This window comes from Ctenocephalides felis, unplaced genomic scaffold (assembly GCF_003426905.1).
Source record: "Ctenocephalides felis isolate EL2017-DRISC unplaced genomic scaffold, ASM342690v1 CF-g0.4_SCAFFOLD_01604, whole genome shotgun sequence".
NCBI classification, from domain to species: Eukaryota; Metazoa; Arthropoda; class Insecta; order Siphonaptera; family Pulicidae; genus Ctenocephalides; species Ctenocephalides felis.
This window is the reverse complement of record NW_020537758.1, coordinates 56,787,663-56,804,413: the sequence shown is the minus strand read 5'-3', so window position 1 is coordinate 56,804,413 and position 16,751 is coordinate 56,787,663. Positions and strand designations below refer to the sequence as shown.

Below are 16,751 nucleotides of genomic sequence, written 5' to 3'. Positions count from 1 at the left end.
AAATTTTCACTCAAACCAAAAAGTGCCGCTCATTTAAAAAAAATCGATTAATTTTTTAAATTAAATGACTTGTGGTATGGCCGTAATATTTTAGCATGTGTATGTACTTTACGATATTCATAGATGTTTGCCAATGCTAATATTGGAATACTACGATCTAACCAAATTATTTACTATCTATAGAGTAGATTACAGTAATCGCAATAAAATCGAAAGTGAAAATGTTTGCATATCTTTACGTTTTACAGCCTTCTGAACATTTTGGCATACCTGTAAAAAAATTGATGTATATATATATGTGTGTGTGTGGATATAATTTTTCGTCAACGAAATCGAGATCAACCGATTTGAATGATCCAAACAACATTCGATTTGTATTAAAAGGCAGACGTGCTGAATCTTATTATTTTGGCAAAGACAGGTCCAGCACTTTCGGAGATACGCAGCAAAGTGTAAAAACAAACAGTTTTTGAGAAAACGGCACATCCGATATGAATGGTTCATAAAACATTCGATTCGTATTGATTGAATAAATAATTGATTACTTTTTTTGCGCAGCCAAGCCCATCGGTTTCGCATACCCTGAGCACAAAGTGCAAAAATAGCTGTTTTTGAGAGCACGGCGGAACCGAACAGAGTGATTTAAAAACATTGCTTGTGTCGACAGTGTGAAAAAGATTATATTATTTTGTTTTTGTTCTTGTAGATGAACGTAGAATTAAGGAGGTCTTCCTATGTGATGGGTTGAAAAAATCGATTTTTTTTTTTCATAAATTGCTCCCTTAACATGTTTAGAATACGGTAGTAAAGCGATTTTAGAAAATTCGAAGTCGTTTTAAAGATACAGCAGGTAAAAGAAAGAGCGGTTCGGAGCGCTGAGTTGGCAGTTGAAACTTTAAACGCGTTTTTCTCAAAACTGTGTTTTTCAAACTTTCCATTGTATCTCAAAAACGGCTGGACCGAATCACTTGAAATTTACAGGGCACACTCAATATATTTAAACGCATGGAATGAACTATTATCAATCGAAAATTTTCAAAACTTCGATTTTTTTTTATAGCAAAAAACAAAAAAAAACGCCTAATTTGCAACTTTTATTTCAAATGTCTATCAATAATCCAATTTTTTTTATATTTATTTGATTATAGGTCATTCCGTGCTTTTAAGCCTACAAATTAAAACGCCGTTTTTTTTACAGATAAGGAGCAGGGAGCTCTTTTTTTCGAGGCGGGGGTGTTCAGAGCGCTGTAACTCTAGTTTGACTGAATATTTTTAGCTGAAATTTTATATTTATACTGTCCAAATATGTGTTAATAAATGATAAAAAAACTTGAAACTCTAAATATTTACTGGTCGTAGAAAAAAAATCCTAAATTATCCTTAAAAAACAGGCCGTCACATAGGAAGACCCCCTTAACGAAAAATATTCTATGTAAGCGTGGAAGATTATAAAAAAAAATATTTAAATTGCAATAGCTAGTCTTTCTAATGATGATCTGAAGCAATTAACTGCTTTAAACATTTAAGAAAAGTTGGATGGTTTGTGTAAAATAATCGACTTTATTGATAACATTTTTATTAGATTGGATTATAAGAACATTAGATCTTGTTTCATATCTTATCTCACTAGATCTATAAAATACGACGATTTAATTTACAACATTTAAAATATCTACCACAATAGTTATAACTTATTGATTTATTTAGAATATATTGGAAGTTCCGGCAATTTGCCTTAAGGAACAATGCCATGTACATGTACTAGTTAATATACTTCTAACATGCTTTTCTTTTAACCTATTTTCAATTTTAGCGCTATTTCTTTATCATAGACATGAACCATTTTAAGTGGCGACATCTGATCATGTCAATTTTCAACCATTGATTTTGACATTTCATGTATTTACAAAAGTCGAATAAAAATTATCTGTAAGAATGACTCAAATATAACACAAGATTATTAAGAATGTGAGAAAATGGATAAAAAGACATTAATGTTATTAGCCGAATATTGGAAGGACCCTGTTGCAAAAATTAGTATAACAACAACTTTAACGATATCAGTTTTAATTGCCTTAGTCTACAGGTTGAATAATTATTATTTGAAAATATCAAAATGTTGGGTGCTTTACATTATGATTTACATTAAATTTAATTATTTTCAGCACTTTTTCTGCATGTACTATCATCTTCTCTTACATCTTAGGATGCATTGTTTGTGGCCTGATAATATTATACAAAGATGTTATTTTTAAGTACATTCCACAATTTTGTACCTTATTTGGCTATAGAGACTTACAGGTAAAAAGATAATAAAATATTTGCTATTTGTTTTTATTATATAATTCAATATTTACTAATTGTATTACAATTCTATTAAATTCAATTCATAAAATGACATATAATAAATATGTGATATTTTCAGTTAATTTTATTAAAGTATTTTATTAAATTAAACCGCATTCAATTTTATTTTAAAGTACAACAGAGTACTGAATTATTACAGTAGAAATCCATTAGTTCAGCATGCACTTGAACCGAAAATTTCGGACTATCGGGCAGTAATTATAAAAACAATTAGGTAATTAATTGAACTACAAATAGAATATGCAAATACATAGAACGAAGTTTATTTTGCATATATTGTATGTGCATATACTGTAAAACAAATCTCACTAAAATTTAAACATGTGACGATTGTCTTTTTTTCTGGACTTGCTTAAGCCTTTAGAATAAAATTTATTCTTAGTGCAAAAATAATAACATATAGAAATCAATTTTGCAAAGCTTTGTAGTTGGAATAAATTTCAGCAAAAGTGACTATGTAAACTTTTTGATTTATTCTAATTATTCCCATCGCATTCGAATTTTACCAGGTCTTGAATAAAAGATCTACTACAAATGCATTTGAAATTTTAAATAACCCCTTGGTCAATGTGTTGAATTAAAAATATTACATGGAAGAAGTGTGGCAACAATACTTCCAAAAATTAACTCATTTACGGGCTTTTTGTGGGCTTTAGAATTGTCCAAGAGAAGGATGTCTTCAGTATCTTATATAATAGGCAAAAGCCCAACTGCCTAATTTTACTTGGATGGACTTTTATTGTATTTTATTTGTTCAGACATAAAGTGATAAATAAACAGTCTATTCCAGAAAAAATAAATACCAAGTGTTTCCTAATGATCTTGAACTACCCCGAAAACTTCACAAGTGCTCTCAAGTATTTTTATTTGGTTAAAAGACACTATTTTGCAGAAAACAAAATAATTTTCAATTGTTTTAACTGATGCCTATCTCTCGGACGTTTTAGACTGTACTAATGGACTTTTACTGTATTTAATTACAAATAATGAATAATTTTATTGTTTATTTCTTTGGTGTAGAAACCATCAGTTCCAGGAAAATTGATTGAATGCGATTTGTGCAACAATGGCAAATGTTTGCGGCATAAACCAAAGCCAATAAAAGAACCATGGAATAATTTGTATATACACAGAGATTTAGATCATTCCATAAAACAAGTATTTATTATATATTTAATGTGTATATTAATAATTCAATGTTTAAATTATAATAAATTTTATTAACTACAGCTCTATGAAAAAATTCTTGAAAATTTTGTTATTGGTTGGTATCAAGATGTATCAAAAGACAAAAGATTTGAATATGCTGTTAAAAAATCATTGAAATATTCTACAAGTATTGTACTACGCAGAGTAAAACAGGTAAATTAAATTGAATCTATTGACTACCTACTCATAATTATTTTGTAATGATAATGTGAAATAATAATGGTATTAAATTTTGTAATTCAGTAATTTAAGATTTAAAGTTTATAATGTATTTCATATTTTATATAATTTTATTTTTCAAAAAAAAAAATCGTCTCAAAACAGTTTCTTTCACTTATAAATTTATTATCAAGTTAATTATTTTTGAAATGGTTATTGCAAATGGTAAGAGATTGATAAACTATTATCATTAATTTATTTTTTGATTTCTTTGTTTTTTCCATATAAACATTTTTATTATTTATTTTTTCATATAACATTTATTATAAACATCTAGTTTAAATCTCAATTCTTATAGATTGATTTTTCCATACTACTGATGGATAAGTTACTTCCGGTGGCCTTATCTCATTTATATGGAGTTTCAAAATCAATGAAATCTCGAAAAAATATTGATAGTAACACTGGAGGAAATTTTAGTAATAATTAACATTCCCTTACTGATGTTATTAATTGATCATGATTATAAGGTTTTGATTTCTTTACAATAGTGATCTGTGCCAAACCTTATGTCCAGCATTATGCTTTAAAGGACAGAAATACTGAAATTGAATATATAAGAACAATAACTGAAAAACTAATGCCATTATTAATTGATAAAGAAGATCACGAATGTAGGTAAGCTAACATTATTTGAGATAACAGAATTTGTACAATGTGTCTTTAATTTTTCATACTTATTGTAGTAATAAATATTTTGTCTTAATGCAACATATTTTACAGAAACTTCATATCACTTATCCGAGAAATATTATCCTGTTGGGTTCTATTGCCATTGACTGATTGCTTAGCTGATCCAACTATTATTAACAATATAATTATCAGTATTTTTAGCAATACTAAGGAATATGACGATGATTTAAAAAATAAGCAGGTATAAAGTTTTATATTTTAGACAATATTAACAACAGAATTATTCAATCTACATATTTCTTTTTTTAGGTTCCATTATTAAAAGAATTTTATATTATGCCAAAGCCTTTAACATTTATACAAGGAAAATCTACTCTTGCATTATTATTGAAAAATCACAGCTTGTTGTATTGTTTCATGCAATATTTGAAAAGAACAGATCGAATAAATCTATTACAATTTTGTTTGCACATTGGTAAGTGAAGGCTAGTTTACATTTAGATGGGTAATTTTTTTTGGTATATATATATATATATATATATATATATATATATATATATTTATGCATGTATGTATTATTGTATTGTTTCATGCAATATTTGAAAAGAACAAATCGAATAAATCTATTACAATTTTGTTTGCACATTGGTAAGTGGAGGCTAGTTTACATTTAGATGGGTAATTTTTTTTGGTATATATATATATATATATATATATATATATATATATATATTTATGCATGTATGTATTATTGTATTGTTTCATGCAATATTTGAAAAGAACAAATCGAATAAATCTATTACAATTTTGTTTGCACATTGGTAAGTGAAGGCTAGTTTACATTTAGATGGGAAATTTCTTTTTATATATATATATATATATATATATATATATATGCATGTATGTATGTATGTATAAATGTATATATGAATGTATGTATAACAAATGTATTCTGAGTGGATATAAATTCATTTACAAACATGAACAAACAACAGTTTTTTCTGCACTAATTTATTGAATTAGTTTAAAGGGGCATTTAGCCTTAAGGCAAGTTGCATGAACTTCTTGAAATGTGTAAGAATTAACTTAATCAATCGAAATTGAAAAGAAAATTATCGCTTTCAATTAAATCTAAACATTGCAATTTCGGATAGAATTTTCTCAAACACATTTAAATTGACTCTAATTATATTAGTTATATTGCACAGACACGTGCTTGTGCGTCCTAAAATTGTAGTTTATTATTTTAAATTTTAATGAATTGAACACATCACATCACATAATCAAATTTTGACACAAATTTTGGCCATAATATTTTCTCCAACTTTGATGAATTTTTAACAATAAACTATTTGTCGTAAGGCCGCAACATTTTAGTTTATTTTATAAGACCATGATATATATTGCAAAAAAAATTCAACAGATAATACTATTAATTTTACAAATATTTCGAGACTGAGTTTGTCTCATCATCAGTGTATTATAACTTAAAATCTAAACTATGAATGTAGCATCATATGTTAACAGTTGCAACTTGTTCTGCTTACTGGTGAGAATATGCCAAACGATTTGTAGGAGAATGAATCATTTGTAATTTAGAAAAATGAAATTCACTTACCTACCAAGCCGAAACGAGGTGATTGTAGCTATTATGAGAATAATTATAACAAACATTATTCTATGTAGTAATGAATATGAGCTTCTAAGCAATCTAGAGCTTCTGTAAAATTGTACTTTTTTTATTATTGTGGTTAATTGTAATTTTTTGTTTGTTTAAGTTTGGATCCTTAACTGTAAATAACATTTCTTGGCCCTCTAGTTTTCAAAAATTAAAACTTTTTGTTGAACAAAGATTTAACATTTTCAAAATTAGTCTACTTTTATAGGCCCCTTTTAAAACAATTACTAAAGTTTGGCATGTTTCATCAAAAGTTAGCACATTTCATTCGAATTATGAAATGGCAAATACTTGATAATTTCATGAAAAATGAAAATTTCAATGAAAAAAAATGAAAACCTAAAAATAATATGATAACGGCTAATGCATTTTGCTCCTATTAAGTTGAAATGTTTTTCTCTTGTACATTGGAGCTTGCAAAGCGAATTATATATATATATATATATATATATATATATATATATATGATGATGATGATAGTTTTGTCGACGTTGATACATAATAATAATTATTTATTTATTTACTTGTAAATATAAATAAGATCAGATAATGAACACAAGAAAAACTAAATAAACTAAATAATAACATCACTTCTTTACTTACTTTAATATTATATCTTGGCTTACTACATATTTGTATTAATAGATGATATGAATAATATGCTAATGAGACCAGCACCCACTGGATTGCCAAATTCCACAGGAAATTCAAAAGATATCAAACAAAAACATTTAGATCGTTTGCAGAATAGTCTGCAATCTGTGATGAATGTATATTTGCGTAATAATAGCTCTGATCAGTTAATGCAATTTGTTACCATTTCACCAAAACATCTCAAAGATATTGAAGCCGTAACTAAAATGGATCCAGAAAAGGTTGGCTTAGCTACTGTAGCTCCAATTTATGAATTGTATGATAAAGTCTTTTCATACTTGGATGGTCTACTGAATGACTTTTATACAAGCCCTGAGGTAAGTTGAATTTTTAATAGATAATTATTTACTAAAATACTTATTATATATTGGTTTTCATAGTGATTTATATTTTTTTATAGTTTTTGGAATTAACATATGGGCCTAAAAATCCCGTTGAGGTGTGTAAGACTTCTATAAACAGGTAAATAAGATATTTAGTTTTTATCATTTTTATAAAATATATGTATCATAGAATGAATATTAGTACTAGACGAATTATTAAAGGTTTTTTATTGAAAATCCTCAGACTGCAACCATTATATTAATTTTGAATTTTGAATTTTTGTTTTTCAATATAATTAAAAATCTGAAACATTTCAGAAGTTATTTGTTTTGTTCTAACATTATGTATGTTATTTATATATGTTTGAAGTATATTTTTGGGTGGTTTCCTGTGAAAAAATTGTGTTAATTTTTGTGTTAGGAATAGTTATTTTAAGTACAGTAATGCACAAGCAGTACTTCAATTTTTACTTCATAAACATTCTCTGTGTGGGTCATCAAAAATATATATGCTTATTTTTTTCTTTCAAATCAATAGATTTCATAAGTGCCATTTCCGCCAAATTAAAATTAGTTATATTCTGTCTAGAATTAACTTGATAAAAATTTAGCTTTTTTTGAAGAATTAACTTGAAAAAAATATTTTTTTGAGGACTTTCTAATTTTTTCTGTTTTTTTTTTTTGGCTTTATTGATTGGACTACACATTCCAATGTGTAGTCCATGTGAAATGATTTAATATGTGTGTATGAGCAATAAAGTGAAAGCTTTACTTCTATCTAATAATTTCATAAAAAAAGGCCCTGTAATTTTATTTAGCTGTATTCATAACACAAAACATTTTAATAAAACACATCAACTGCTAATTGTCTTTTACAATCAGTCTTTTATAAAATGGGTAAACAAATTATGTTTCAGATTGAGTATATATTTTCTTTCCTTTTTCATTTCCAGTTCCCTTAGACCTCGACAACATCAAAATCAAGCTAATCAATCTCCATTACAATTGTCTCAGACTCAATCTCGTTTGAGCAACATTTCAACTAAAATTAAAGGAGCCCTGCGAGGAGGACCAGTAGATGGTAATCAGTTATATCATCTTGTGTTATGTATTATTTATTGTACTTCATTTGCCTAGTTTGTTAGTTTTATTTCAATATTTTTGCTAAAAGATTACTATAGCATATTTTGTATTTTAATGCTTCTTATATTATAGGTCAACTACTTCCTAACAGCTCTTTTTATACAATGGAATATACTGGACATCAGAGTCACTATCCCAAACTTTCAGATTACATTGTAAAAGTGCATAGTGTGGAAAATACAAATGGATCACAGGTTTGTATAAGTATACATTATAATCATGCAACAGTGTACATTTTTCTGTTCTTTTTTTAGTAATATTCAAAGCTTTCTGACAATTAGCTGACTCGAACTTGTAGGTTGTTTATTTGTCTCTTATACATCACATATGAACCAGTAATTTTTACTTATACATCATATCTTCTTTTATTTATTGTCAATTTTCATTACTAATTTGATGTAATATATTTTTGTTCAATCAAACTAATTTTTGAGTAATCAAAAGCCTATTACCTGATATAAATAACATACATGTTGTACAATAAAAAAAATTCCCCCTTATGAATGTTTCGAATTTCAAATAAAATTAAAAAACAAAAAGATTTAAAAAATATATACATGATTAGAACTGCTTCTGGAGACTTTCTATAAAAAATATTTGATTCGGTTAAATAGATACAATCTTAATTATATAGACAGAATTATAATTTAGTTTGTATGCAATAAATATACTAAATGTATTTATATTTTATAGACATCAGAAGCATTATTTAGAGTGCATTGTGAAGTGCAGATATATCCTTTGCCAAACTCAATGCTACCGAATTATTCTCCGAATAATTTTGTAACACCCCACAATGTAATGCAAACAGTTAAAGAGAAATCTTTTCACACATTAAGAAATGAAGTGGGAAGCACTGGTGAATGGGATGTATTACCAGATGTTAGGTAACAAATTAACTAATGTTTTAAGAAAAATAAGAAAAGAATTCCAAATTTTTGTTATTTAAGGTAAATGTACTATCTGATATAGTACATGAATTTAGTACACATCAACTATATTTTGAATCGTATCAAAATAACATGATAATATTATTTAAGTATTAATTTTTGAAACCGATCATAGTAAAGTAAGGTCTTATTGTTAGATAGCTTAAGATGACGTATTATTTTCTTAAGACTTTTATAATGATTTCAAATAATTTAATTATTATAATTCTATGAAATTATTGATCATATAAAAATCAATAAGTTAAATAATTAAATCAAGGTTTATAAAACATACTTTTTGAGTTTTGAAATTGATAATTTTATGATTACCATATTTGATGCAATGAACGTAAATGCATTTGCATATTAGGGAATAACTAAAATTTGATTTGAAATATTTTTGTCATATATTTTAAAACATGATTTAATTCAGTGGTGTTTTTAATGTAAATATGTTTAGTAATGACCACAGTTACGATATATGTTATTTTTTTGAAGTTTTAGCACTTATAATCGAGTTTGAAATTACTACTCTTTTGTTTTTTCTTACTTTCTCTATTCCAATATCGTTGTAGTAAATGAATCATTTGTCGTCAGCTCATTTTTGCTGTATAAAAATAACTCATTTTTGCTGTATAAAACCACTTAGATATATAAGATAACACTTTGTCTTGCAACACTTCTGATTCTATCTAGAATAAGGTCTTCCAACCCCATACAACGCAGTTCTTTTCATTCGCTTAAGGTGGTAATTTGTTGAAAATAATCTTTATTACCGGTATATTAATTGAACACATATACAATATACATCATAAGTTTTTACTTAAATATAAATGTCACTAATGTTACTTTTAAATGCAGTAATTTTCTAATAGTGCCATAAATCATACAATGTGTGACGATAACAAATGGATGCTCTGGAACTAACACGGATTTGTACTTGTGGTTGAGGAAATTACTGATTATTTCTGTAAATGAAATTCTACAATAGCAACTTATGTTCTATAATTTCATTACAATGTTTAAACCTACAGATAAAATTTTTTTCAAAGTCATCTTTAAAGTCAAATGTTTTTCAATGTACTATTTAATGTATATTTCTGAAATTCAATATTCTTCTGCAGAACTCATTCACTAGAAGAACGTAGACTATCTTATGAATTATTTCTCCAGTCATTGGTTGCTAATAAATCATTGTCTCGCAAACAACAAGAACGTGTTGCATCATTTCTCATGCCACCTACTTCTTCTGGGTTATTGTGCTCAAATATTGATGGACAGCATGATGAAAATATCATTGCTTCTGGAGGAATGGCCAGTGATGGAAATATTGGGGCAAATTTATACCAGTCAGTTGCCCATAAGTTGAGAAAAGAACGCGGACAGCATTTGCAATGTTTTACAAGTGCACTATTCAAAAGTGTTCAAGAATATGGCAGCAACGGGTTAGTTAATAATAGTATTTTTGTTATATATTATAACTTATTAAAGAATTGAAATTGCATAATTTAAGGTCTTAGTAATTATTTGCTAATATAACTAATGTGCATTTTGAAATTGTGTGCACTTTGTGATGTTTACTGTAGGCAATAGAGAGGGAAAGTGCAAAATCTTTCACATTTATTCTTTTTTACATAAGTTAGTCTAGCTTATAGAAATGCCTTTAGTTATCAACAGTTTATTATTTTTGTGATATTTCTTTATTTGTGAAAAGCCTTATCAGGTGTACCTAACTGAAAAATTTGTGTTTTCAGTAACTACCCGAGTAATACAGAAGACATCAATGGTAAAAATGAAATACTGCGTAATTCTACACATGCCAGTGAAAAGATGATTAATAAAAGACTGTCAAATAATAGATTTAGCTTGGTATTTGGTGATCATTTCAGGTATCTTTTTTGTCATAGTTTTTAAAATAATGGTGCATCATTATTCACATCTGTAAATAAGTTACATGTTTCAAATATTCCAACTACATGATATGAAATGATATTGAAATGCTGTAGTGTATGATTATTTGTTAATTATTCACTTCCTGAAGGAGATGTTAAGGTTTTCACGAAAAAATCCGGCTTGCTAATTCTGTTTTCTCGAAGTTTCTGAAAAAGTCATTCTGAATCATTTGAGACGAAATTGGAAAATGTATGTGTATCTGCATTGAGGCGATTTTTTTCGACTTTTCTTACGAAAGACGTTTAAATTTAAAAATACATCAGTCGAAACATGGGTCGAAATCGTCATTTCGTCGATTTTTCTAAAAAGCCGATTTTGAAAATTTAAAAGCAATTCAGTGAAAATTGATTCACGTTGATTACTTTTTTAAGACTAAGCCATTTCTTCAGAATTAGCAGAAAAGTGCAACATTTTTAGTACACCTTTTCATAAAAAGTTCTGAATAAATTTTCAAAATTCAAAAACTATTTGAAAGATATCATGAGGGAATTGTGCAGAATTGAGCAGAGTGCAAAATTGGTTGCGTCGTTTCTTCGCCGTATATATTTTTTTGCGATTTTAATGAAACTTTGCATGGCAATCATAGGTGAACAAGTATGACAATATAGTTACTGGTGTTAATGAACATATGTGCTAAAATATTAGAGGTCTACTACATGGTTGAATTCTAAAAATTAATTTAAGGTTGAATTAATCGCGCTTTTAGAAAATACTCTGTCCGTATTAGACAATAATAAATTAATATGTATTGATTAAGTTGGTTATTTTCCCATGTCGGGAAGTTCATGCAACTCGCCTCAAAACAAAATGTCACTTAAAACTAGGTTGTTTAAGTTTTTTTTAGTATTCTACATTTCTTGACAAATACATCTTATTACATAACTTTCATACTAAATACATACATGATTAAATATGTTTACTTACAAATAGCTACTACAATTGTTTTCAATTTTAGAGAGTCTCAAAGATTTGATGGTGATGAATATTTTCACACTTCTATGCCTTCAGTTGTTAGGGGACCATCACAATGTATTTTGTTCCTATGTAAGTAATAATTTATAACTCGACTTAGAAATTTTTAGCAATTACTGCTTGTAAGTTTTTACCCACTTCAAACTGTTTTAAGTCCACAAAAATACATTTAAAAATATTTAATAATCTTTCATATTTTTTGACAACAAATTTGCACATTTTTATTTAAAATTACTTAACACTTTAGTATTAAAAGACTAGATTGTATAGAATGACCTTTAATATTATCAAATATTTAAATATTCTAATTTCTGATACCTTTAATTATTTCAGTGGTGCGTTTGCTGAGTGCGCCGAAATTTGTAATACGTGTTGTATTAGCACTAAGCAATTTCTTCGGAACATTTCTTGATAAGATAATTAATTGCCTAGTTCAAAGAAAAATTGTAGAATCGAGTGAAATTTGTGAAATTGGCTTAGCAAGCTTGATAAATATGCTAACAGGTTTGACATCTTATTTATATATATATATATATATATATATATATATATGTGTGTGTCTTGCTTATTTTCTGAATGTGAAATATATTGACGAGGCAGATTAACAATATCTTTATATAATAATATTTTCATGTAGTAGATGAATAGATAAATATATAAAAACATTTTAGTTAGATGAAACTAAATGTTATAAATATTAAATATTAAAATTATAATATTTTATTAATATTTTTCAGATACATTGTTTCCTGCAACTAAGCCAGAAAAGATTGAAAAATCTGTGGTAGCATCTAATAATGCTTTACTATGTGAAACTGCAAAGCAAAAACTTCACAAGTTCTCAAATACAAAAAGGCTTAGTAAATATTGGCCTGAATTGAGCAGATGCTTACTTGAAATGCATCAGGCTTTGCAGCATCCAACACTCAATAAACAGGTATAAAAATATTAAAATGTCATTAACTTATAAAATTTATTCTCATTTTATATATGGCAATTCATATTTTTGCAGCTGGTGTATAGTTTGTTTGATATAGTTATAACAGAAATATTTCCTGAGATATTGAACTGAAATAGTTAATTTAAATATATACTTTATATTTATAAACAATAATGCAAGTTTACATATTTACATATATATATATATATATATATATATATATATATATATATATATAATATTATATTGACATGTTATTTACTTCTTTTATTGATGTTGATTTATGTATTGTTATATTAATATATTATATAAAAAAACATTTGTTTTTATAAATTAAAATTGATAACGAACAATTATATAAAGAATAATTGTTCAATATAAATTATTAGCTTTTTGCACGAGAAGTTTATTTTTTACCAGAAAATGCAATTTCTTCATTTGCTTTTCTTGAAGTTTCAAATTAAATACTTAAAACATATCGTATGTAATATCAATTGGGAATCACACTGATTAGTTTTTAAGTAGTGAACAGTGATAACTTAATTTTTTTATATTAACAGTGCAATATGAAGTTTTAGAGAGAGAAGTTTATGTTTTCACGAAATAATTTGACTTGCTAATTTTATGTTTTCTTGACGCTTCAAGCCATTCTGAATCTAATGAGACGTTTCGCCGGCGTTTTCTCAAAAACCTATAAATCTAAGGGGCACAACTAATGTAACCGCCCAAAAAAAGGTGATTTTTGGAAATTTATATTAAAAAAACTACTTTATCAATCATTTCAAAATTTTAGGAATATATTTATATATGTTTTAAGAATACATAGTAAAATTTTTGAAGAAAAAAATTAAATATTTTTTAAGTTATCGTCGATCTCCAACGGCGCGACAAAAAAAGGCCCTTCACTGCTGCAGTGATTCCGGCCATCTATGTGGATGAAATTTAAAAAAAAAAATCTCGTTAAACTAGATAATATTGTCTCTAAAATAAACTACGATAAAGAAAAAAAATCAAAAATTGACAAAATGACTGCGTTTTTTTAAAAAAAAGACGAATTTTACCCAAAATTTTGGTCGTTTTTGGACTGCCAAAATTCGATTTTTGATCCGATCAAAAAATCGATTGTTCATTTTACGGAGAACTATATATCGAACATTAATAAAATTTGATATTGATCGGATCATTTGTTTTTGAGTAATCGCTGTAGCAAATTCGAAAAATGCTGTTTTGAGAAAAACGCGTTTAAAGATTAAATGATCGTTATACTATATATTTATACTCTTTAAATAGCTGTAACTCAAAAACTATTTAAGATATCGATTTAAAATTTTGATGTTATTTTCAAAGGTGTAACCTATTGAAATATAGAAAAATTGAAAATTCCATTTTTTGAAAATTTCACACTAGTTGTGCCCCTTAAAAGCTATCCGATATCTCGATAAGGACAAGCGTTTATCGTTTTGCACAAATTTTGGCCATGTCATTTATTTGTAATTAGCAGAAAAATGTAAAAGGTATTGTCCAAGCTTCAGACAAAAATCCTGCATCGATTTTAAAAATTCAAATATATCATTTGGGAATAGTGCTGTTCCTAGAATAAAGAATAGTTTCTGGAACAGATCGGTCGGATCTTTTCTTCGTATATTGTTAAAAAAAAATTATCGATGGTTTTTGTAAATCTTTTTTTGTTTCTAAATATTTCGACCCTAAATCAAGTCGTTTTAATTTTTAAAAAATCATATTTTTTGTCATTTATACATGTCATTATTTGTAAAAAAAAATACTAACATGTTCAGAAAATTTGTACAAAATTGAATAATCTGCCATAAGTTTTCAGATTGAAATGCTTTACAGCATCAGCAACTGAGTTTACTTTTAAATCACTAATAAACCCAGACAACACAAGACATCCTGGAAAACGTCCACAGGATATCCACGCGCGGACATTCATTGTCCCTGCGATAGCCTTACGGATATCCCGCTTATCCTGATCTTATCCGAAACATGTTAATATGTCGCACCTATGGGACGTTCTGTAGGATATCCCGCGCGGGATATTCCGGACATAAACCGGACATGAATAGGATATAATTATGGAATTGTTTTTTACTTTTTAGATGAAAAATAAATTTGGATTAAAAATAAAATAAAAGAACACAATTTCACAAAGTAAACTTTTATTACAAAATAACAAAATCCTGAGATAATTTTATAACAAAATTTAATATATACAACTTTAATTCAAAATAACTTATTTTACAATATTAAAAACATAATTAATTCGGCATTCAATCCTAGTTTATGGTTGATTTTCTCTCCTGAAATAGAAAACAAATGAATAAATGCATATATATGTATATATATATATATGAGTAAGTTCTTTAAGAGCGATACATCAATCAAAATAGACAGAGATTTATAAAATAATCTCTAATTCCAAATATATCGACACAATTTGATGTCATTACGAGTGAATATTAAACTTGGTTTTTTACATCTAAAAATGTGTACACAGCACAAATTTTGCACTAACATTGATACAACTAACCAGTCAATAATCATGATTTTTTTGTAAATAGGAGAAACATATAGTACACATCTCACAGAAATACCTTGTATAATATTTATTGGCACGTCGCAGCCAGCTTTTTGCAGCCTCTAAAACAGCAAACTATGTCTCATGCGGCAAATTTTTCAAAGCAATTCCTGGAATTAATTATATATTAGTTTTATTCATAATTTACAACACATCATAAGTATAAGATATATAAATTACCTGTGATGACATCGCAAGGCACTAGATCACAAAATTTATTTTTGCCCTTTCCTCGTCCCTAGCAAAATTCTTTGGCCAAACCATCATCAAAAATGGATTTTCATAGCTGGACTCTGATGGCTAAATACAAAATCTAAAGAGAAAGTTTGTTTAGTATATGATAAAGTTAACAAATAAAAATAAATCTATATAAACTTTTGATTACCAATTGTGTTTTGATCCACAAGTTGAAGCTCCTCCAACAAACATAATAGAAAGCATTTCAAAAAATATTTAATTTAACTTTTGAGTATGGTTCGAGTCAAACCTCAAAACCAACTCTTTCAATGCTCTTTTTTGTCAATCCTCTTTCAAACACGGCTGCAATATTTGTAACACACACGCACATATAATTATATAGAACACATAAAATTTCCACTATTATTACTCAATTTTAGAGTATTTTGATAAATAATATTAATTATTTATAACACACGCTCATATAATTATATAAAACAAATAAAATTTTCACTATTATTACTCAATTACTCAAAAACTATGACATATAGCGTCTATTGATAATGCTGAAACCTTAAAGGACGCTCCGTGCCTACAGCCTACAGCCGACGCGACGAAAGAGAAAGGGACAAACATATGCGTTTAGAGGTCTCAAGCCGTGCGCGTATGAGTGCGACATGTTCGTGAACCGTTTGTTATACCTGCTCGAGTCCTTTGGGTTTGAGACGTCCCGTTGCATATTCATAGGATATTCATAGGATATCGCGATATTAGGAGATTGTGAGGACAAGTGGGACATTCCCTGGCATGTCTTGTGCTGTCTGGGAAATTTATATGAATTAATAGATTTCTTATAGTTATCAATTTTTCACTCATGTCGGAAAGTTCATGCAACTTGCCTTTAGGTAAAGGGCCACTTACACCAAGTTTATTGCTACATTAATAAATTTATTTAAAA

At 27.4% G+C, this 16,751-nt stretch overlaps 1 protein-coding gene and 1 long non-coding RNA gene across 2 annotated transcripts; one reads left to right on the top strand and one right to left on the bottom strand.

Annotated features, from left to right (window-relative positions):
* Window positions 1-1,952: 1,952 nt before the first annotated feature.
* LOC113373966 (sorting nexin-14-like) lies at window positions 1,953-13,152 on the top strand. Its single transcript, XM_026614228.1, has 19 exons — window positions 1,953-2,086; window positions 2,166-2,301; window positions 3,388-3,525; window positions 3,598-3,729; window positions 4,094-4,214; window positions 4,287-4,413; window positions 4,519-4,669; window positions 4,738-4,903; window positions 6,752-7,077; window positions 7,161-7,222; window positions 8,037-8,164; window positions 8,299-8,420; window positions 8,920-9,113; window positions 10,280-10,600; window positions 10,910-11,044; window positions 12,064-12,152; window positions 12,414-12,584; window positions 12,818-13,017; window positions 13,093-13,152. Exons 1-19 carry the CDS (start codon window positions 1,977-1,979, stop codon window positions 13,150-13,152), a joined length of 2,889 nt encoding a protein of 962 aa, XP_026470013.1. The 5' UTR covers window positions 1,953-1,976.
* Window positions 13,153-15,631: 2,479 nt separating this feature from the next.
* On the bottom strand, window positions 15,632-16,256 carry LOC113374068. Its single transcript, XR_003366944.1, has 3 exons — window positions 16,002-16,256; window positions 15,797-15,929; window positions 15,632-15,726 (listed from the first exon to the last, which is right to left on the bottom strand). It is a non-coding gene; the product is annotated as an uncharacterized LOC113374068 (long non-coding RNA).
* Window positions 16,257-16,751: the final 495 nt, after the last annotated feature.